The sequence below is a fragment of the Oxyura jamaicensis genome, chromosome 5 (genome assembly GCF_011077185.1).
Source record: "Oxyura jamaicensis isolate SHBP4307 breed ruddy duck chromosome 5, BPBGC_Ojam_1.0, whole genome shotgun sequence".
NCBI classification, from domain to species: Eukaryota; Metazoa; Chordata; class Aves; order Anseriformes; family Anatidae; genus Oxyura; species Oxyura jamaicensis.
Window position 1 is genome coordinate 59,723,043 of NC_048897.1, and position 23,983 is coordinate 59,747,025.

Genomic DNA, 23,983 nt, shown 5'->3' on the forward strand with positions numbered 1-23,983 from the left:
TTTTATTTAGATTTTTCTACTTTGAACCAGATTTAGTGTTCTTCAGGGAACAGTGAAACCAACCTTTCTTTCAGATGTACAATGGGTTATTTTGTTCTGGTCATTATTTTAGATGTCAGGTCTTTAACTTCATGCCCTTAAATGCACAATTTTGTTTGAGGCTTGGGGAGAGATGTGCAAAGGTAGAAGGGGGAGTGGGGCAACAAAATGCTAGCCTCTGTAATGTTAATTTGAAGCTTATTTGGTCTGGGGAAAAAATAAAATCTCTTCTGTAATCCATTGAGGTAGGCCTTGTAAGCGCAGAGATGCCTTTCCCTAGGTGTTCATAATCTCATTTAACATTCTTTCAAAGAAAAAAACCATCATTTTTTCTCTAACGAATCTTCACAGATGCTGACAGGGTAATTCCACTTGTGCTGTTTTTCTCGTGATTTAGACTTGAATGAGGCATTTGAACTCATTTGACAAAGGCTGATCCAAAGGACACATTTTCTCCTGTGGAGCTAAAGGCAAACAAATGTAATGAGAGAATATAAATCTAATTGTTAGAGGACATAGAACATATGAGAAGGAGGAACTTGCATATTGTTATCTAGTCCCACAGCTTGCAAAAATATATTATGTTTCGCAATCACTACTAAATTGTAATAGATCGTAACTGTAGACTGTAAGCTCTGAAGTAGAGACAAAGATGCCACTAAATCTCAGCATTGTTCTTCTAAAATGCAGACGTGAAGCTTCTCCTCCTCCTACTGAGGATCTGATCATGTTTTAGAACTATTTCTCTTGTAGGATGTCTGATTTCTCTTCTAATTCCCCTACCCTGTCTTTCCCAGTGCTTCTTTCCTTGATATGTAACAGTTCAGATGCATGTAGAAAAATGTCACCTATACCTTTGACTGAATTATATTTCTGTATTGTTTATGAACTTGCTATGCATTTGCAATCATTATTAATAAATCACTGTGCTTTTGTCTTCTGTCACAAAGTAATGTATATATTCAAAAGGAATTGTATGCAAAACAAGTCATGTTTTAGAACTCATATCATTGATAATTATCAGTTTGCAGTATTGTTACATGTTTTGAGAGAAGCTTATTATAAAAGAAATAACAAGGCAGTGCACAGTAGCAAGAATAAGACAGTTCCGTTGATCACTGGTATAGGTGTTATAAATATGCCAGTCTGTACTATAGTGTTTTATTAAGTCTCAGAAAGTCAAAGCTGATTTGAAATAATAATGTCTGACAGTGCTTTGAAGTTTTGCTGCTGCACTCTCACATTTAGGCTTTCTTTTATGTATGACTTTACCATAAAAAACAAAAACACACACACGGCACGAGTGCTTTTCTTTCTTATCTGTATTTCAAAGAAAGTAATAAGAGGCTACTTCAGTGAATTAAAAAGAAAAAAAAAAAAAAAAAAAGGAACAACCCCCCCAAATCAATGAGGATAGGTGCAGGCTACTGTAAGGTCATACAGTGTTCATGTAACCATAGCTGGGTTTGCTAACTTGTTGAAATTAAAATAAAAAAAAATGTGTGTGTAGGGGGGAATAAGGAAGAGACGAGGCAAAAGCTATCCTTGATAGGAACAAGATGACTTTCATTTAGTCGGAAGAACTTGAGAGCTTGGCTGTGATAGCTAACACACTCGTTCTTCATCACCGGTCGTGCAACAAAGAGCTGGATTCCATCCATTCCATGACTGATTGATTACCCAATGGACAAATGTTAATTCTTTTCATCGATGCTTTGTCATTGTGGAGAGATCCTTTTCATCTAACACCTAGGCTTTTTTCCTTTCTGCTTATTTATCTTTTAACATCCTCTTCTCGTTCACCTTTGCAAAATTCTCTTGTGTAGCAAGACCCTCACCGTACTTAAAACTTCTTTACAATTAAAATTGCTAATACATTATGTAATAAACCAGATTAAATAATACCCAACGTTTCATTTAGTCATCTCAGTCTAATTATGCTTAACCTGCTTGCTGTCCTTGAAAGAGTTTTTCTCGTAGTTCACAACAGAAGAATATAAAGATGAGAATCTATGTGTTGCTAATACAATAAATTGCTCCAGTGCAACTGCATGAGTTTCATCCTACATTTGTCAGTACAAAATATGCTACTTTGCTGCATAAACCCAACTGCGGTTTATAAAGTCAGTGAGAAGAGCTAAAAATGTATAAATGCTAATTTCTTTCTTTGCTTCTTTTATAATTATCTTTAACAAGAATACCCCTGAATTTCACAAATGCTGGGATCCACAAGGTTTCACAATGGTTCTGAAGCAGAGCCTCTGTGCAGGGAGAGTGATGCAGTGCAGATGTGAATTTGGGCTTCATCAATGTTCAGTGCTGGATTCTGAGTCGATGTTTTGTTTCTATAATGAATCAAATCAGAAAATGAATCAATATGGATGAAGACATTTCACTGATGTCAGAAGACATCTTTGTAGATTTTATATGTATGTAAAAATTAATTTTCAGTACAGAAAGAAGAAAAAATTCCCTTTCTTACTCACAAACCTTTTCAAAATGTGTTTGTGAACACAGAATACAGAACTTGAAGGGAAACATGCCTTTCAAGTGTAAGCCTTTATATTTAGTTTTATGCCTAATGTGAGGGACCTCCAGAGAGCTTTAACACACACCACGTTTTTAAATGTTAAAAATTTTGCGGATTAACCCCGCTAATTGAAAATTTACAGGGATTTCAAAAGAAATATTTTTACAGCGTTATTAAAAGACTCATTGTGTATTCTTGTTCCCAATAACAAAATACAGAAGCTATAAATTGTGTGGTCAGGTGTATAATGTACAATTCGAGTAGCACAGGGGTGTTTAAAGAAATTCTTAAGGATTTTTTCAGTCATTTATAGAGATAAAAATTGTAACAAGCAATGCAATAATATCAAAAAAAGGCACACAGCTTGGCCTTTTTTCCATTTGAGTTCTTTCTCTGGCTGACTTTAGAGATATACTGTTTGCTCTTATGCAATGCAGTAACGTTACAGATAGCCATGCCTGTTTTTAAGAAAAGTAAGAGAAGAAAGAAAGGAAGTTCTTTCATGGGAAGTATTTTACCAACTCTTGCGATATTCTGTAATTCTTTCTTCTTAAAATTTTAATGTTTTTCCTTCTCTGTATGAATTGAGGAAAATACCTCAGTTAAAAAGCAGTAGGGTATAAAACCTATAGCAAACATCTGAATAAATCTCTAGATATGATTTTTTTTTTTTTTTTTTTTTTCCCAAGGATGAGGGGTCTGAAATTTTGGCAGGGGAGAAACACAGAAACATCTTTTTAAACTAATGATGATATAGCAAAAAAAGGACAAATTATAATGTTCTATTGGTAATTGATGGTTATTTCTTGATTCTTCTATTACCAGGCCAGAACTCATAAAAGTAATAAGTGCCTGGTATTGTTAAAAGTAAATTGTTATTATATAACAAGTATTTTAACACTGCCTATTGCAACTTAGAGCTCCTTAATTTTGTCTCTTTCATAGAAAGATATAATTAGTAAATAAATTAGCTTTTCTACTGAAATATTACTTCAAAAACATGTACGAGCTGTGTTGTCTTTCCACGGAGGCTTGCACGGTGAAAATGTGTTGCAATTAAAACCTGATCTTTGATCTTCTGGTAGCTACAGTTTGGTATGCTTTCAACTGGTTTTCCTTTTTTGTTTGTTTGTTCATTTGTTTTTTCAAGGGAAGATGCTAATGTGATTTTTTTTTCAGCTGAAATTATTTGAGTTCTAAAATGTGACTGGCTTTTTCTTCCTTGAATTTTTCTATGAATCTTTAACTCCTCCTTTCATGACTTCTTCGAATGCTTCTCTCTCTGAGTCTTTTTAGACTCCTCTGAGGTGGTAGGCACTGTTACGTGCTGTACTGATGCTCCCTGTTGCCATTCTTCATCTGGGCTTTCTCCTTTTATTGTTACTTGTGTGAATGCTTCTAATGGGACTGCTGACATACGAATTTGAGCCAAAATTTGGCCTTAATCTACCAATAATTTAACAGAAGATGTGTTAGGCTGAATTCTGCCTTCATGTACACCCAGGTGTTGATTCTTAAGTGACTGGAGTGGTAAAAGTGCAAATGTCACCAAAATTTAGAAAGTTATTAGTTGGTAAACCATTTTGTAAATTGACCTTCTCTTCATGCAAACGGCAGGGTTTCTAACAAGTGTGTGGCTTTGCCCAGGGTATTCAGGTGAGAATCGAGGTGCTCAGCACCCCGGGGTAATATGTGGTCTTACAATGTAGGCTATTTGAAAAATCCATTGAAGGAATAGAGTTGCACTTAAGTCACGTTTTTGATATTTTGCTAAACTGGGCTTAAATGATTCCAGTGATTTTTTCCAAGGCTTTGTTGATGAGTCTAACAATGTAAATAAATGCACGATGTTTAATAGATATTGTATGATTACAGACTGGGAAGAGAAAATAAGTATTCAGTTGTGTGTAAAGTTTTCTTGCTGACTGTTAATAAATCTGAATTAAGGTTCCTAAAGTCATAATATTCTGAATCATGGCATCAGCCATAAAAAAAAAACATCTTAAAAATCAGCTTTTGCAATTTATCTGGAAGGTTATGTGTAGCCTATGTATAGGTATTTAGACTTCAGAGTCAATTAGTTTAATTTGGGAACTAAAAAAGCCTTTAGATTGTATTGAAGAGTCTGCTATGCTCAATATTCGATTTTCTAGTGGAATCGGGCTCTGATCGTATGAAACTTACTACAGCTAATTTTCTAATTTCTCCTAAGTATAATGACTTCAGTGACAGTTTTGCTTAGAGAAGGCCTCCCATACTGGGACAAAGATTGAAAATGTATTCTGAACTTCAAATTATGAGAGCAGATCTTCTAATCATTGCATGTTGTTTATAGCGTAGCAAGAAAATTTCTGATACTGTGAGTATCCAGTATGTAGAATGCTTTTATGAATTCCATGGAGACATTATATGAATAACTTCTGCATTGACATGGGTATAAAAATGGGTTTCAGATGTCACTGTGTGCCAAATTTCCAGAAAAAGCTTCTAAATCTTCATGTATAATTTCGAGTGTACAATCATTCTCAAATGAAAAAGACAGAATTTGTATATACATTGGCAATCTATGCATGTAAATTGGCAGTTAGCATGCATAAATCCTGAACAAAGTTTTTCTTTCAATTAGACCCTTGTTAAATCCATAGTAACTCCATTAACCTCAGTGGAATTACTTTAGATTTAAAATGCTCTTAAATGAGAACTCTGTTTGGCTACGAGTTCATTTCTCTTTGAAACTATGGTCCAACTAGAACAAGGAGAAGTTTTAAAATGAAGGTGGCACCTCTTTCCCTCATGTGTAAGAATATATTTGATGGTGTTTTTTTTTTTTTTTTTTTTTTTTTTGAATAGATTCATCTTGCATGGAAAAGCTACTTTCTAAAGACTGGAAGGAGAAGATGGAAAAATTAAACACAAGTGATCTCCTTGGAGAAATTAAAGGTATCTCACTAGATCAAATGTTAAATGTTTACACATTTTTTTAAGAAGGGGAATGAGTATTTTTTTTAAGTTCAGAAAAATAATAGAAATAACGATCATAACTAGAGGTTGATTTCCTGGTTTTTAATGTTTATCTTTGAGATGACAGATATGTTTGCCAAATAAATAGGTTATATCACAGTTATAGACAGTATCATGAATGTTACCACAAACGCCAGGTTAGTAACATTAGTTCGTGACATTAGCTATATATCTCTGTGACTAGAGGAAGATGAAGAAACGTCTTGAAAGCATGGAGTTACTCGTACTTGCTACTGCTTCTTCTCAATTGCATAAATATACATAGAAATTGCTTTCAGGTTAGAAAAGGGGCCTCATTGTGTAATTACTCTTCTGAATTTTGTATTCACAATTGGGAAAAAATGCCTTATATTTTTCATATTCATGTTATTTCTGTGGAGAAAGAAGCCCCGTGAGGAAATTCTGGACTCACTGAAATCAGTGGGAATTTTATTGCTTATATAGACAGGACATTCCAGTATTTCCAAGATTTGTTGGACCAGCAGTCTGGTACAAGTGGAACTCTCTTGACAACTGAAGTTCTTGTGGAAAACTGTAGTGATTTTTTTTTTTTCCTCAACCATCAACCTTTCCATGGATTTTCTTATTGAAAAGAAATTCATTGTTATTGACTAAGCAACAAATTAAAGGGGAGAGGGTATTTTGTGCTGTGAGAAGGCTCATAAGGTATTTTTGAAACGTACACAAGGTACCTAAGTTTCATTTCTCTTCAATGATATAAGTTTATTAAATAGAAACTACAAATACGTGGAAACAAAGAATCATGTGCTCAATATACTCTTTTTTTTAAAAAAAAAATGAAAATGCAAGCTTAGGGTTTTACATTTCCTCTGGGATGACTTAAGATAGTTCATTTTTTTTATTATGCAAACAGATGAAAGATGATAACTTACTTTTTATTAAGTAAGTTATAATTGGTTCCTGCAATTGATTCAAAACCAAAATCTGTTGGGTTTGCCTGTTGGATGTCACTTGTAGAAGACCATGTGAATATATTAGGCAGGTAAGAAATCCTATAGTAAAGTCAGTGGCAGAAATATGGTATGCAGTTTTAAAGAAACATGTTAAAATCGATGGTAATAAACAAAAGGCAACAAAATTTTGTCTTGAAATGACATTCTATTTAAAGCTGTATTGTCTCTTAATAGTGTGGAAAGCACTGAATGCTAGTTGGTCCATTAATTGCACAATATAGCTACTTAGTCTCTAAATAGAAACTACTTGAATGCTATTAGAGAATCAAAATTAAAAGAGGTGGGATCTCTAACAATGCAGAATAATATTCTTTATTCTTTTAGATGGCACAAAAAGCTTTTTCATGAGCTTTCAGTTATTAAAAAAAAGTTTTTTTTTTTTTGTTTTTTTTTTTCCCCCCCCCAGGGTTTTTGTTATTCCTCTGTTTTCCTAGTACATATATTCACCGCAGAGTGAACTTGCTCCTAACCATTTTCTTATCTACGTAAAAACCTTTCTCACTCACGCTTGGAAGGACTTTCAACTCATTCAACTACCTTGTCTGGGGCTGTATTAAAAAGACTCACCTGATTTGACTCACCAGAATTGCATGTTGACAGTCATTCGGTTAGTTTCCACAACTAACTTTCTGTCTCTAATCCCTAGAAACCTTTCCTTAGGTGCTTTTAATGTCTGCAGTATTCCTCTCCATTATTAGATAACTTCCAGCAAGATTCAATACTGAATCTTTGCTGATGTACCTGCGTTTTTCATGAATAGCCAAAAATACAAACAAGCAGATACAAATGTGGAGGATGAATAATGATTGCTGTTGTGTTGTTTCACACTTAACAGCATTCAAACTTCTGTGCAAAGACATTAGTGTCATTTTATAAAAGAAGTAAAGAAGGTGCAGAGCCTGAGAGTGGGGCTGTGGTGGGTCTGAAGGCAGACTCCTCTTCTCTTGGCTTGCAAGCCAGCAGCCTAGCCACTGTCTCCAGGCTGGGTAGCTCCTAGCTGCTAACATCACTGTCAACCAAATAACCTCGTATTAACTTGTGGTAGCATTTGTATACCTTAAATGGTCTCAGTAAGACAAAATATCCTACCATCTAGATAGTGACAGCATGAAAGCCAGATTGCAAGGAAATAAGGTAAAGCAGAGGCACCGGGGAGATCTTTTAATCTACCAAAGAAATATAGATAAATTTTAAAATAAATATTTTCCGTGTTCAGGGTGGTAGATTTCCAAAGTCACAAAGTTAATTTTCATAGTACTGAATGAATTTCCAGTTAGATAACTGGCATGCTGAGGTCTGAAAGAACTATTGCTGAAAGTGTATCTTGTTTGGGATGTCAGATACCTTGCTGCTTAATTTCCATTAGATTCTAAATCAATTTATATAACTGGCTGATGTTTTTGGCTTTTGTGCAGAATTTCTGTTCGTATTACTGAGAGCCTAACTTAAAGACTTGAAGCAATGCAGTTCAAATAAATAAATGAGGTCATTAGGAAAAAGTCTTGATTATAAGAAAGTGAGGTGTGGTCCCATGAGGACTGGTCTTTACACTGCCTGTTACTGGGAGTTGTTTATTTTAGCAAGAAGGCGTTGTTCTCACGAAGGATAACCTGAGCACATACTCTTCCTCTGTGTCTGCACAGCTACAGCCCTCCCCCTCTAGTGAAAGACTAGCATCTTGGTTGTGGGAAGGCAGTTCTCTAAGAATCAGTGCCAGGAAAAAAGAAAAAAAAAAAAAAAAAAAAAAAAAAAAAGGATGAAAGCAGGAGAAAAAATGTAGCACTGACACAAACAGTTTCTATTCATGTTTGGGAAGCACATAGATGAGAAGAAAAGATAATTGGCTGAGAGAAATAAATAAAAATGGTATTTTCTTGCTTTACCTTCTATATTTAGAACACAATAGTGTTAATCAAGATATAATTATAAGCTATATCTATTAATACAAACAATAGAAGCCAATACAAAAGTAACAAAGAGTGAATCATTTATTTTTTCTCTAAGTGGAATTGTTCCTGTTCACAATTACTCTTGCATAGTGTGCTTCACTTGTAAAACTGCTTTTTCTGAGTGTCTTTATCAGGATTTCAGTCATTGATAATGGTCCAGATTCTTCCTTGAATTCCAGCCAAACAAGCCATTGACTTCAGGGAGGTTGCATGAAACTCAGAGGAACACTTGGCAGAATGCTTTGTACCCAAATTCCAGTGGTTAAAAAAGTCTGCTTGTTCATTTGATATGTTTATAAATGAAACACATAGGTCAAATTTTCAAAGGTCTGAGAAACAGTTGAGCTGAGTTAAATGACCTGCTCACCTGGAAAAAACAACAACAACTCACAACTGCCCATGCAAATCACTTGGTTGCATGTCATTTGCCAGTGTATGCATGCAAATACATTTCTTTAAGGTATTTGCTAGGCTTATGTCCAGCTTTTGCAGTGTTGTTCTTTCAAATAACAATTAGCACCAGGAAATAATTTTCATTCTAATTTCTGTTGTCATGAATTTAAGTAAACAAAGTGGTTCAGGGCTCTTTTCTAAATTTCCAGATATTTGGGTGTGCGGAGCTCTGTGCAGAGTCCTCCCCCGCCCTCACTGCATGCATTTCTGTTGCTTAGATATCTAGCTTTATTTCAGCAGCCACAGCTAGGCAGAGTAGCATCATTTATCACTATACAGAGTCTGTTTTAAGTTTTCTGTTTCTGTTCCAAATATAAATCTCTGGAATAGCATAGTCTTGCATGCATCAGGCAGTTGTCCTACTGAAATAGCCCGCAATGGTCTTTCTCAGCATGCAGGGTCTTTGAAGATCAAATAAGAAAGGTCAGTCTTTAAGTAACTTAAGCAATGATGTTATCGTGAAAGGGTCAGAATTGGTCTAGCAGTCTTACAGAAGAGTGACTCGTGGGTCACCGACTACTGTGTTACAGGTTAGTTCTCTGGCTTCCATTGGTGGTGTTTACAACTGAAACTATCTATATTTATAGGCATTGTGACTCGAATGTCACATGCTGTCTTTGTACAGTATACTCTATTTTGGGAAGGATAGTGATTGATGTCCGTAGCTTTATCCAATATATCCAATACAGAGGTCAGTTTGCATTATGTTTCCCTTGCTTATTCCTTCTCTGTTCACATTTGTTACTTTATTAAGAAGAGCCCCAAACTCCTATTTCTTGTGCCATGTATACATTTAATGGCTCAAAATACTTGGATAGGTGGGAGGCAGCATGTCTGTTTCCTAAGGAAATGTTGCATTGAGTAAAACAAACCAATTTCGCTTGATAGTTTCATTGTAAGATCGACTGTAAACATCATTGAAAATGATACTTGTCGCTGGGATGAGAGCACAAGAGAGATGGAAGGAGGTGTTTTCTAGGAGCATTTCGTGTGTGTGCACTAATGACTGAAAGAGAACAGTGAGGCACAACTGCTTGAATCTGGTAATTTAACACTATCCATTTCTGGGATAGTCTTGGAGAGAGTTCTGCATGAGTGAATCCTCAAGAGAGCTATGGTGGCTGTGATTTGACAGTGAATTAAATTTTTCTTAAACTATGCAAGATTTACAAAACATTTTAAATGCTATTTTTGCTTCAATTTTATAAAATTTATATTCACAGATAAGCTTTTGGGTGGTTTTTGCAGCACTGTATCAAACGTGAAGACCGTTTTGTAGAAAATAAATCTTATGTTTAGCTGTAGCCCTGACCAACAGTGCAGTCTGGATTTGTAGTAATTATTTCTCAGTATAATTGCTGAAATTTCTTTTTCATGAATTCTAAGGGTATGTAACAATCTGCTTTATAAATATGTATAAATAAATATATATGTCTTATATCACAGAGGCACTCAGAGGTTTTTAATTATGTCACTTTGTATGGCTATAGACATTTCAAAGCTCTCCTTTGTGCTCTCTGTTATAAACATATTTTATTTCTTTTGAAGTCTGTGTGATATACATACTAGCAATTAAAAACCCAGCTCAGGCTTTGAGACACAAGGTCTTCTTAATTAAAACTCAAACAAAAGCTACAAGCAAAAGCCCCACTATATGATTAAGGTCTAAAGTGTTATGATACATTAGAATCATTGTTAACTGCTAGGATTTAAAAAATCAATACACAGGAAAAGGGATCAACTGGTTCCAATTAGTGAAACCAATGAAAGTATCCAACAAAACATAACAAAACAACACAACCCAGAGCCCCTACACCCAAATCCTTAAGAAATTGGTCCTGATTAGAAATATACCACAGGCTATAAAGTTTTCTTGTAATGTATTTATTACCATGATCCAATGAAGTAATATGTTTAGCTCTAAGTTTTAGCTCTCTAAATCAGACATATACTTTTGTTTTGCCATTTCTCGGGTCATTGGTGTTTTGTGTAATGTGTTACAAAAGCTACATTTCCAGGCCTAACCTGACCTTGTAAATTAAGTGGTACCTTGGTATTTGAATGACGGAATATTTCACAAGCACTTTCAACAGTTAGTGTGCACATAATATTTAGTCTGATCTCTTTGAAGAAGGTAATCAATTAATATATATATAGGTTAAACTTACCCTGCACCATTATATCTATTTCTTTGGATTAAGATACTTTTATAATTATTTAGGCCAAACATATGAACTAGCTTAAACTAGATGGTCGTACATCATTTTGACTTTTCTTGCTATTAAATACTTCTTTCCAGAGTCTAGATTTAAATAGACTTAGCTTGAGCTTTACACAGAGGGTACATCTGTGGATATGAATAGGACTGCTCACTCTACATAGTGTTATTATTTAAATTATGTGCATGTATGTCTTGGCAGGATTGAAGCTGTACTTAGAAAAAAAAAGTAAACATTTTTATTGCTGTGGTCGTTTGGTCATGGAGTCATATTTCAGTGGCACCTATCACAATCAAGCCTGCTTCTAGTGTTAAAAATTATTGACTATTATGGTTTCTAGTTCTTAAAACTCCACAACTATAAATTACATTGTAATCAACCTTTCACATAAATCAAGTTATCCATCGTGTTGAATACATTTTATAAATAATATCAAGTAGGATGCATGCAGTATATTTCCAAGCACATGATGAATTTATTACTGCAATCGTATATATATAATATATATATTTACCTTATTGGGGTATGTTTATAAGACTTGCAATTCATGACTCAATGTATGAACTATATTGCACCATATTGAAATCAGTGGGACAGCTCACTTATACGCTGTGTTCTGCAGAACTGTAGCTCAAATACTGTGCTAAGAAACACTATCGACTATTCATGAGAAAAAGGGATAGGAAGGATAATGATGCTAATAATAAGAATCTGGAAACAGCAAAATATTTACTGGACACATTAAGAAGACTGCTTCCTATAATTTGATCCTTTCTTCAGTTGTACAAAGACTGACAAGAAAATTTATGGTGTTTATTTTCAAACACCATTTATTATTTTATTTTTTTACGAAAAAAAAAAAAAAGGATTGGATATAAACTAAAAATTACAAGAAGGTTTTGTTCACTTTTTCTTCAAAAAATTGCCATTTTCTTTTGTCTATTTTTTTTTAAATGTGTGTTTTCCTTTCTATTTTTATAATATCAGTAATTGTTACCTTTAATGAATCTGGTGTCTGTCGCTGGAGCTCAAAGGTCTTTGTGTTGAAGAACCATATCACACCACTTGTAACTGAAGACATCCTCTTCTGATACTGGATGTCAATGGCAAATTTCCTTTAGAATCAAGCCCCAGCTTAGCTGCCAATGAAGATACTTAGCTTTAGCAATATAAAACTCCAACTGAAGACAAATAAACTTCTTCATATATATATATATATATATATAAAGTGCGTTTGTAGGAGTTTGCAAGGCTAAAAGCGGACTGGAAACTCTGTTCCTTGTTCTGGTGGTTTGGGGTTTTTGTTTCTGTAGACTAGCAAGCCAAATTCTAACAAATTAATGAATGTAAGCATTTATCTAGAAAGATACATACAGGCACAGTACTAAAAGGCCTGAAGTTTTCTGATCAGTTTGGATTCTGGTTTAAGCGGTTTTATCACTGTGGGTTTATCATTTTTTTTTTTGTTACAGGAGTTTCATATTAAGGAAATCTGTGATTTCAGTGGTAGATATAAGACAGCATAACATGTTGTTATGTTTTCTCTGTAGATACTGGGCAATCTGGGGAAAGGTGTAAGGAAAGGGCAAGCACAGAGTAATATTTCCTCAATGTACTCTTCCAGTTTCCCATGATCTATGATTAATGGGCTCCCTGATTCAGAGGTGGTACATTTGGGTTTAATGGCGCTTGATAGAATTATCGTCTATGAATTTGTCCAATCACTTTTGAACCTTTTAATTGACAGCTGGAATGTCAGTGGGGATAAGTTCAGCAGTTAGCAATATGCTGTATAAAGCAGTATCTCCATCTTTATATTTGGACCTTGTAGGTGTCCCCTAGATCTTGTACTATAATGGCCAGGGAACTGCTGTTCCCTGTTCATCTTCTCTGTAAAATTCCATTCAGTTGTCTCTTCTCCAGGTTAGAAAGTGAAAAATACATTTATATATCCCTTATGTGACAGCAGTTCTGCACTTTGATCACTCTCACCACTCTTCTCTGCACAAAGTATCCCTATTCTGAGCAACATCAACCTTTGGCACTGAATAATGAGAACCTTCACCTCAGTTGGGTGTATTAAACTCATTTTCTGAACAGGGAGTCGGTCTTGAAGTAGAGTCTTGACATGTGGATGTTGTGTGATAATGAGAGCATCCTGATGGAATCAAAGAGTATCGGATATTTCTTCTTGACAGAGATAAAAATACCTTCCTGGGAACTTCACAAACACTGTGGACCCAGAGGTGGCTCAGAAATGCCATCTATAAAACTCAGGAGAAATGGGTTAGTCCTAAGTAAAAATAAAGTACAAACACAGTTGGAAAACTCACATGCAAGTGAGAATAGCAAGAACATGAAGTGCAACCCAGCACAGCCACGGCCTCAAAAACCTAAGCTCAGTGAGGAATAGAAGAAGAAACACAAAGAGGGTTGTCCTTGCCCTCTCTAAACAAGTTGACCCTTTGAAAGAGGTTAACAGTATTTTGTACAGAAGGTCTTGATTTGTCTAGCTGTGTCATCTCACTTCTGATCTGACCGATGACATATGACGGTTTTCTGCCAGAGGGCAGATCTAGCTAAACTGGGCTCATTTTCCTTGTTTTCACCTCATCCTGCTGACATTAAAGTGAGTCCAGCCTAGTCAACACCCTCTTGCTCTAGTCAGGTCATTCATGATACCACGCCCCCACTTAAATATTGAAACCAATTCACTGTCTCCTTTCTCTCTCTCTCCCCTCCATTATTTATTTTAGATTAATGTACATAATTCCTCTCTTTTCATGTTCGTACAACTTTTTTCAGTTGTGGCATGACTTGCTAAAAGCGTAATTTTCAAATACACTAAAAAGATGAAGCCTCTTCAATTAATATGAATATGGAAATTACAAAGCAAATTAAGATAACTGTATTGAAACAATTTCCATAGGAAATTTGTCTGTACAGAGGAATGAGAAATTGAAATCTACTAAGGAAATAATCTGCCCTGATTCCTATAAATTCATAAATATGAGTATCATAGGTATTACACTCTGTATTAATAAAATCAGTAGATTTATACTCAGACACCTTGATCAGCAGTGGTTCTTTGCCATTATCTCTCATGCTGAAATATTTCTTCTTAATTTTTTTTCTTTAATTCCTGGTAGTTTCACCCATATATTCCTAATATTTACCTCGATATCAATATGAATTAAAGTTTAATATTAGTCACTTGGTCATAACTGTTCTTTAAGAGTTATACCAGATTAAGCTGAGACCTCTTCAAGAGCTGTTTAAAATCTGTTGCCCTGTAGATAGCAGTAATGAGAGGCTAACACACTCATGTCTGGAATGAATCCTCATGTCTATTAAGATTTGTTTGAATAGGTTTCCATCACAACAGGTGCACAATTATTTTATGAGTAAAATATTATCAGCCTTCCAAATTAGCCAGGGCAAAATGCAAGTTGTCTGATTAAATAATCAAACCCAATACTTAAAATGCACTTGATTTCCACAGGAATTTTAAGATGCTAAGTCCCAGTCTATCAGTGTAACTGTGATTGTTTGCAGCATGCAAGTAGCAGCTTGTAGAATATCCTGTTTGGTATGTTTTACATAATTCATCCTACATTATACAAGACAAAACTGCTAAAAACCCCCAACAAAACACAACATATAATAATAGGTTTTACTTTTAGTCAAGCAATTTTAATCTACCAATGAAGGTATTATACTGTGGATTAAATCAGAAAAAAAAGTGGGCCTTTAATGGAAAATAGTTTGAAAGTGTTCTGCATTCAATTAGGAGGCACATCAGTTTGGAAATACAAAACCCTGTGTTGTTTTTCAAATAATTTGGTTTATGAAGGGGGAGGGAAAAAAGGAAAATCCTCTGAATCTGAAGTGCAGCTTGCAGCATGGAGATCACATATGTCACCACTTATCGAATAGCTCAGTTAAATACAGCAACGCAGAGACCCAAGAAATGGGTAAAATCGGAAACAGTAGGCTCATCATGAATGGAAAACTTAGCAGTGCAGCTGTCAGACACAAATTATACACAGGTAACTTTGTTTTCCTATCTGAATCTGTTTGTCTATCAAGGAATGCTATGAATCAGGAGATGGGATCTCACATACAAAACCACAAACTCAGAGACAGCATCTGGAGGAGCTCCAAGCCACAAAAATTAGGGAAGAAGCACAGAGGGAACAAAAACTGTGAATGCGTGCATGGATTCTGCCTTCTATATACATTGAATTTAAATAATTGTGTTGATACATCAGTAATAATAATTGCTGATAAAAATTATAGTCCTTATTTTGGGCAGCAATATGTTTTACTAAATGTGAAATTAAATGCAATTTATATTAATTAGAGATAATATGGAAGTATGTAAGTGGTTGACATTTCCGACATTTTTGAACATATCACTATATGTGAAGATACATCTTTTGCATTTGTTTTGACTTGGAAATACTGTAGATTGATACATGGTCCCAACGTGTTCTGTTGAAATAACAACACAGTTCTAACCTCTAAGATCAGAAAACTATTTAAAGACGAGTTTCACCATACTTTGAAATTTAGTTATGAGATTTTGTCATCGATGTACCTGTTAACAAGACAATTTTAATTCTATCTGGAAGCTGGAATACAGTCTTAGGACAGGTACTAATACAGAATCCACTGTTATAAAGCAGGTGTTATACTGAAGCTGCAGAATTCAGAAGGCCATGTAGTGTATACAGACCTTTTACTTAGGCTTGCAAAACTTAAGATTTTTTTTAAAAATGTGGGAAAGCTTCCAGAGACTTCAAGTTTTCATTGGTAACATCAAAGCAATACAATCAGAGGCTTACCGAGGAAGGTAAAGAAAATGAAATGGGCATAACTGCTATGTGGCTTGTTTTTTTTTTTTTTTTTTTTTTTTTTTTTTTTTTTTTTTAAGAAGTTTTGCTGTTCTCTGCTTTCCTGTGGTGCCAGGATCCATTTGCCTGCATATTCTCAAGATTCAGCAACAGTAAGGGGATGGCTGTGGATTTTCTTTTACGGGCTCTGGTGAATTGAGAGTAACCACCTCGGGATGCATTTGTAAATTAATTAACCCTTTCTCTATTTGGTTGTTTTCTTCACCTCCCAAGGCTTTTTACGGTGTTATTTTGTGTCTCTTAGCCACAGATGAGGGTGTCCGCTTCTCCTGAAATTTAACGATTTCTCTAAAAAGAATCAAGTTACATTTGGGCACTTTTCAAGATAACAGTGATTGACAGAAGGCCTTTGGGTCTCTCTACATACTCTCAGATAACACACCCCACCGTCAGACAAATATGAAAACTGGTGCTAAGACCTGGCTGTGCTTGGGCCATAATAATTCTCAGTCTGTTGACCTGGGAAAATTGTAATCAGCCTTTCTACATAGTTACAGTTTAGTTCACGGATAGGTGAGTCTCTTCTCTCACATTGCCGATACCTGTTTCCCTCAACGTGTATTGTGCTAACACAGAGGAAAAATCAGTTCTTTTCTGAATTACAGCTGCAACTTCTAAAAAGGGTATGGTGATAATCAGTGAATCACTGGAGGCAAAATATGGGTGCTAATTACATGTCAGCTTAATCTGCTATAGGAAATTTTCGTTATGACAGCTACGTCTGTGTAAAACGTCTGAATGCTTTAAACACATAGAAATTAATATAAAGTTCAAGTTTGGAAGTGATGGAAAACTGAAGATCTATGTAACCGAAATGAATATTGTTTAACTTATTTTGATGAAATAGTCTTCCCAAAGGAGAAAATATATTCCTTGCAATAGGCCTACGCCAACTCTTGCAGCATGATCTGTAAAAAGAAGAATGCTCTTCACCGATCAAAGTCAGATCTTGTAGACCAGCTGGCATTGCCAGTGCCAGGGCTGGGAGCACTGCTGCTCTCTGAAATGGTAAAATTTATAGTCGGTTACTGTTATGGTCCTTAACAGGCTCTGAGAGCTCTGTGTGTGTTATATATGTTATATATATACATATATATATAAAATGAAGCTAACATGCCATTTTTCATTGGAGCTCTTAAAGAGTTACTTTTCTGTTATTCATGAACTGAGGATATATGGCATTTGTTTACTGTTCTTGACTGCCAGGCAGAAAATGGTTAAATGATATTGTGAGAAGTAGAAGGTTAGCTGGCAAACAAGGTAATGATTTGGCCATGCATATTTTTACAGGCTTTTCCAGGAGAGCTTTTTTTGGTCAGTGTTAGCTATGTTATAGTAGATGTTTAGAAATTGAGCAGCTGATTAAGCAATTGAGAAAGTCACCCTTCTTAAAGTACCCACAGAGAATTAATACCTAAAGCAATACTGAGTACTTGAGTTAATAGAAAAATATATATATTTGGGTGATAAATTTTGAATGTGTGTGTGGGTGTTGCCTTAATAAATGCATTTTCTGTATTGTCTTTAAACATCAAATCCATCCTCTTCTGCAAGCTGGTCTTCTCAGATGGACTTTTGTCTGTATATTTTGAGTCCATGGCATAAACTGAAAGCTTACTGCACGCTTAGCTTTACTGGAAGCTGATTTACGGCATTTAATGTGCATAGGAGCAGAAAAGACCCTCATCTTTGCTGTTGAATACCAAGCCAATAATGAAAGAGCTCCAGGAAAGAATTTGAAAATTTGAAAATGAATGCAGTCCTTGATACCTTGAAGTTACCAAAGTACTAATGAGCTCTAGGAGGTGATATCTAAATACTTTTGGTCTTTCAGCAGTTTTTCAACAGTACTTCAATTTATGACTGTATTTATTTTGATACCCTGGAATTATGATGATAACATAATGTATTGATGGGTATATGTTAGAAGCAGCTGTAAGGGTTCCGTTGAAACCCTTTTTATGATAAAACTCAAAGTGAGTAACTACAAATTTTGACTGAAGCATCAGCCCTAAGCCTCAGTATATACATCTCCAGACAGATCCAGATTCTCTCATCCACTAGCTGATGTTGTAGATCAGAAGAGCAAGTGAGACTACTTTTATGTTAATAAGAGAAAGCTGGTTGATCCATAGGTATGAATTCCCATACAAGGAAAACATTTTAATGAAAAATAATCAAATACTGTGTCTGAAGGGCTGAAGGTGCTACCCAAGAACTCAGAGAAAAAAGGACCAATAAATATTTTATATAGAGAGGACAAAACAGCCAAACATGCATTTGACTCATGACAGTAGTCATGAATGGACACACAAGAACAGAGGAAGCATACATAATACTTTTGCACTAACATTATTCCAGCCTCTGACTATTTTCAGTTCAAGGGATCACTCTTCTGGGTCTCTCTTCCCCCTTCCAAATCCTTGTCCTGTCTCCCCTTCAGCTTAAAGAAACTCTTCAAACCCACAGCATCTTTTAGGAAGATATTCCATGGCTCCAGTGTCCACTGGGTGAAAATACACTGAGAACTTTTCCTGGTGATGTTGTATGATTTAGACACATCTGTCACCTGAGTAAGACATCGCCTGAGTCGATGGGTATTAGATGCTTAACATCTTTTTGAAAACAGAGCCAGAGATCTATCCACAATAGTAAGACTTAAATCCATTCGAATACCTTTCCCAGAGAAAACTAAGTCCAAGAAACACATATTTGTCCAAGAAACTTGGATGTATCCCTGAGATCTTTTCAGGTGCAGTCAGTTTTAAATCTTGATGTATATTTAAAATTCAGAGAGCACAAATGACCATAAAAGAAATTGCTTAAGTGAAAAATTATTTTGCAGTCTTAATTAGCCTTCATCTTAGTTGACAGTATCAGCATCAGAGCTACACTGATGTAACTGCTGAGAAACCTGTCACAAACATTGGTTCAAGGTGCAATAGGTATGTTGCCTGGGACATAGCTCTTTTTGTTTTCCATCTTTTTTTTTTTTTTTTTTTTTTTTTAATTGGACACTTAAAAGGAAGATGGTTAACTTTCAGTCCACTTAAGAGAAGTCTCCATAGAAATGTTTCCTTGCTTCTGTTTTTAGTTTTAGTGCCTTGTTAAGAAGGAAAAATAATCATGGAGTTGTGGTCACTGTAGAAATAAAGTAACAAAAATACAACTTGGACAGATTTTTATTGTTGTAAGGAGAGAGCAACAATTAGGGGATCCTGATTTCTTAAATATATCCTAGGACTATTTATAATGCAACGTATTTGAATGCTGGTATAATGGAATTCAGAAAACTCCTGATGTGTTTCCTACTTACAGCCAATGCTTCAAGTTTTTTTCTGAATTACTTTAGATTGTGCCTAAAGTTCAGGCCTTTGAATAGTAAATTACATTAAGGCTTTGAAAAAGGCAGTATTTGTGTTTTCTTTCTGACTTACCCTGCCAGAGTTGTAGAATACCTATATACGTGCAATGAGATAACATGATACTGCTTTCTGGTTTGGGACTGTGAAGAGTTTCGTTACCAGTGATTCCGTAGTGAAGGGTTGTGTTAAATGTTTTGGTTTGTGATCAGCTAGGTATTCAAGTAAATTGAATTAAGAAAATTTCCAACTGTACTTTCAGTTGCTTCTAAGAAACATCTGGCTAAACATACTCATGCTTGTGGTTAGAGTATAATTATACCAGAACGCTGTTAGAATATGGGTGGAACTTCAATCTGTAAATGTAGGCCACCTTTTTTTGTGCTCTGGTTAATGCGATTTAGGAGTTTTTCTGCAGTTAGAAAACCGGATTGATAATTTTGTAGTATATTTCATAGGACCACAACAAGCTTATAATAGAAATCTAATTTGTTCCAGCATGGGTTCATTTTTATTTATTTTTTTTTCTTGCTTATTTTTTAATTAAATTGTGAGGGAGCAACAAGCATTGTTTACTGCTTTGGTTTTTGTTTCTTGTACCCATACTGAGAGAATGTGGTTTTTACAAAAGATAAGATAATTCATAATTGTAGCATTAATATGCTCTGCTAAATGTATGTATTTATAATATAAAATAATAGTAAATTTAAAATAATGGTAAATATTTAAAATAATATTCAGATTTACAAGCACGAAGCTTCCAGTTTTGACCACCTAATAACATTATTAATGAGCGTATCAATGGACCTGTTTCAAAGCCCACTGAAATCAGTGTAAATCCTTCAACTGACTTCTGTGGGCACATTCTAGATGTATAAAATGTTGTTGCTTTTCCATACATATCAAAGGCTTTTGACTAAATTGTCTCTTCTCAGATGAAGTAGGAAGTTTCTTCTTTACAGCTTCCATGATAGACAGGGTATGCTAATGTCCTTGTTTTGCAATAAACTTTGCTTCTTCATTACTTATCACCAGAGGCAATAAAAATCTTCAGAGGCAAATATAAGTTTTTCATTGATATACTTGTTTGTATTTGTAAGACATGAAAGATGAACATGTAATTAAGATCAAAATTAAAATTTATATTTAAAGTATATAAATCTTGCAGTACTAATACTCATATTTAGACATTTCTGAGTGGTGTAGTTAATAACTACTAACTAAAATCTCATGGAAGTAACTTATTTAACAAGATGTAGAAAGTAACTGCAACATCATAAGTCAGAATACATTTCACAGGGGCACATCTTCTCTCTCGTGTATATTGTGCATTCTGGATACAGTAGAAAACTGCATGATGTTACAGGTTATAACAACTCATAAACCCAAAATGGGTTATCATTTTGTGTATAGGTAGAGAGGCAAGATTACTAGAGTGTTTTGGAGGGGGCTCCTCATAAGTAAATCTATTAAACTTTTTATAAAAATGCTGCAATGGCATCTATGGAAAGGGTCTTGTCCATTCTTGCACCCACAGAGAAACAGATTAATTCCTCTCCTTGTTGTCATGGACCTTCCTATGACACAGATGCCCAGGTTATATACAAGGCACCACATCATCCTTCTTAAAACTCGATCAGCACCACGAGAGCATACAGTGATGAAGTTTTTTTTGTTGTTGTTTTGTTTTCACCTGATTTGCATGTGTCCAACTGCAGGAGTACAGAAAAGCTGAATGGGCTTCATCTGTCACCTTTTCTTACCATCACCCCACAAACACATTCACAGATATTACAGTGCAGAATGCTCCTCACTATTTAAAGAGAAGAATTGTGTTCTGCAAACACTGCGACAAAAAGCAGAAAAAATGCTATTAAGGACGTTTTTCAATAGCTTGCTGATTAAAATGGGAAACTTAATAAAAACATATGATTCTTTTTCATCTTCGTTATTAATCTGTAGCTGAGACAATGTGAAAAGATTGAAAAAAAAGCAAAAACTTCTTTTACATCATGAACATTTTCTATGCAAGACAAATAGCAGCTAAAGAAATCGCAAGTAACCAAGTCCTGTTATGCAGGAAAATTAATGCCATCTAATTCATTTGAGCTATGCTCATCAGATGAGATATTAAACTAACTTCCTCTAAACTCAGCTTCCTTCCAGTCATTTTTATGAGTGTACATATACAATTCCCTTTCCAGAATAAGATTATTAGAACAGATATTCAGTTCATCCGTGCGATTGAAGATACAAGTTTTAATTGGAGAGTTCTTTTTTTCCAAAAAAGTGCTTTTTTACACTTGCACTGCAACAGGAAGAAATACTAGTTTAAAAAGAATGAAAAAAAATGTATAGATCACTTGGAATTGTATCATGTGTGCATAATAAAAAAATAAGACTCATTTTGAAGAGTACCATGGTACCCAGAAATCACTTGTTAAACTTAAAATTGAATATGGAAACAAAATGATTTTTATCCAGCTGTGCTCTGTTATGAAAGAACAATCAATGAAATGGAGCAATTTCAAAATCAGTCCTGAATTCCCCATTTACATTTTTTTCTTCAGCAGACTCCTAATCTTTGCGTGTTCGTTGATAAGATCCTACTTATTCCAGACTGTCATCAGTTGTGACTCTCAACATTGTAATTCCAAAGGAGACACTACCTATGATTATATATAAGCAAAACATAATATCTTCATTTCATATAAAAAATAGGAAGGTACAAAAAAGTATCTTTCTCCCACCTTTGACAGCAGCATATAGTATGAATAATAGAGATGGCTTAGCATTCATATGTCAGACCACCCCTCCCTCCTCATCAAGGCAGAGGTGCAAATATTCAACTAGAACTAAAATAGTTTTTCTTATTTTCTGGAAATGAAGGCTAGGGGTTTTTCCATTGATTTCAAATATCTAAAATGATACTTAACTAAATTAAGATATAGTGCTACTGCTAGAGCAGTAGAACTCTGTTCAGTAAATATTGTGAGTCAGAAGAAGAAGAAGAAAAGAAAGCATAATCCGGAAAGGATAATAATACTGTAAAGGACAAAATGCCATTGTGTTGGAATTCCTTGGAAGCTGACATAAAAATCAGGGCAGTATTTCTCTGCTTAAGCACCTCCTAATTCTCAGTTTCACATCAAGCTATAAGCTGCTCATGGAGAGAGTCAAGATTTTCATAAGAAAGAGTATTTAGAAATTCTAATACTATGTACAGTTTTGTATGTCATCCTCAAACGATACTGTCGGGACAAAGGATTCTCAAACCTAATGGTGCTATAGAAGATAAGTATATTTAGGGACTTCCTTACTAACATTTCTACATACAGTGAATTGAGTAGAAACTGAAAAATAATAACATTTTTCCATAATGTTCAGTGATACTTGGCATTTTTAATTTAACATATATGCTATTCATCTTCTAATAACTAAAAAAATCAGCCAAAGCTGATGGAAGGGTTAGTGTGATTTGAGGCAAGTTCACAGATAAAATAATAGGTAAAGTGAAGCTTGACTTGCTGTGTATGCTTTATATGGACACATTGTATTTACAGGAATGTGTTGATCAGTTTTCATGTTGTTGAGAATGAAGGGTATTTCTACTGAAATTTCTGGAGATAGAAATATATTTTAAATAATGTAAAAAGAGAAATAGTCCCACTGATTTGTTAGTTCCATTGTAATGAACAGGCACTGTGAACATCATTGTTTTTGATTTTCTAATACTCAGTATTTGTGGTCCAGTCTGCAGAAGAAGAAACATTGCATATCTCCATTTCCCTACGATACTTCCCCCATTTTCTTTTGTGAGGACTTAAAGCACTATAGGACTATTGAGTTGGGCTAGCTGTACAGCCCTTGCAATGAGAAATGTTACAGGATTTAACTTTCAGACCTTTTCTGTAACTCTCATATGAACTTGAGGAAGACATAACATTCTTTTTGTGCTTAATCTGTGTTCTCCGAAAGTAAAAGGTGAACCAATCTTGTGCTATTTTGAGTTAAGATAATAACTTCCACAAAAACAAACAAAAAAAGAACCAATGGTAAACACATTTGAACAGAGAAGATTCTTGTCCTAAAAGTTTACTCCTACTGTGTATGATGTCTTTCTGCCATCCTTATTAACACAGTTTCTGGCATAGAATCACAGAACGGTTTGGGTTGGAAGGGACCTTAAAGCCCACCCAGTTCCAACCCCCTGCCATGGGCAGGGACACCTCCCACCAGATAGGTTGCTCAAAGCCCCATCCAGCCTGGCCTTGAACACCTCCAGGGATGGGGCATCCACAGCTTCTCTGGGCAACCTGTTACAGGGCCTCACCACCCTCAGAGTAAAGAATTTTTTCCTTATATCTCATATAGAGAGATATAGTTTAAACTGTAATTTAAACTCTTATAGTTTAAACTGTTACCCCTTGGCCTTTTGCTGCGCTCTGTGATGAAGTGTTTTTTTTTTGTTTGTTTGTTTTTTTTTTTTTTTTTTTTTTAATAGAAGAGGAAGTGTTATA

At 35.0% G+C, this 23,983-nt stretch overlaps 1 protein-coding gene across 14 annotated transcripts in view; it reads left to right on the forward strand.

Moving 5' to 3' along the window:
* The window catches only part of SOX6 (SRY-box transcription factor 6), a 383,784-nt gene that overhangs the window by 203,143 nt on the left and 156,658 nt on the right, over positions 1-23,983 (forward strand). For all 14 annotated transcript variants that reach the window (XM_035328701.1, XM_035328699.1, XM_035328705.1 and 11 more), the window contains one exon: positions 5,420-5,509. In XM_035328701.1, the coding sequence (XP_035184592.1) occupies positions 5,420-5,509 (90 nt within the window). The remainder of the gene's footprint in view (positions 1-5,419; positions 5,510-23,983) is intronic.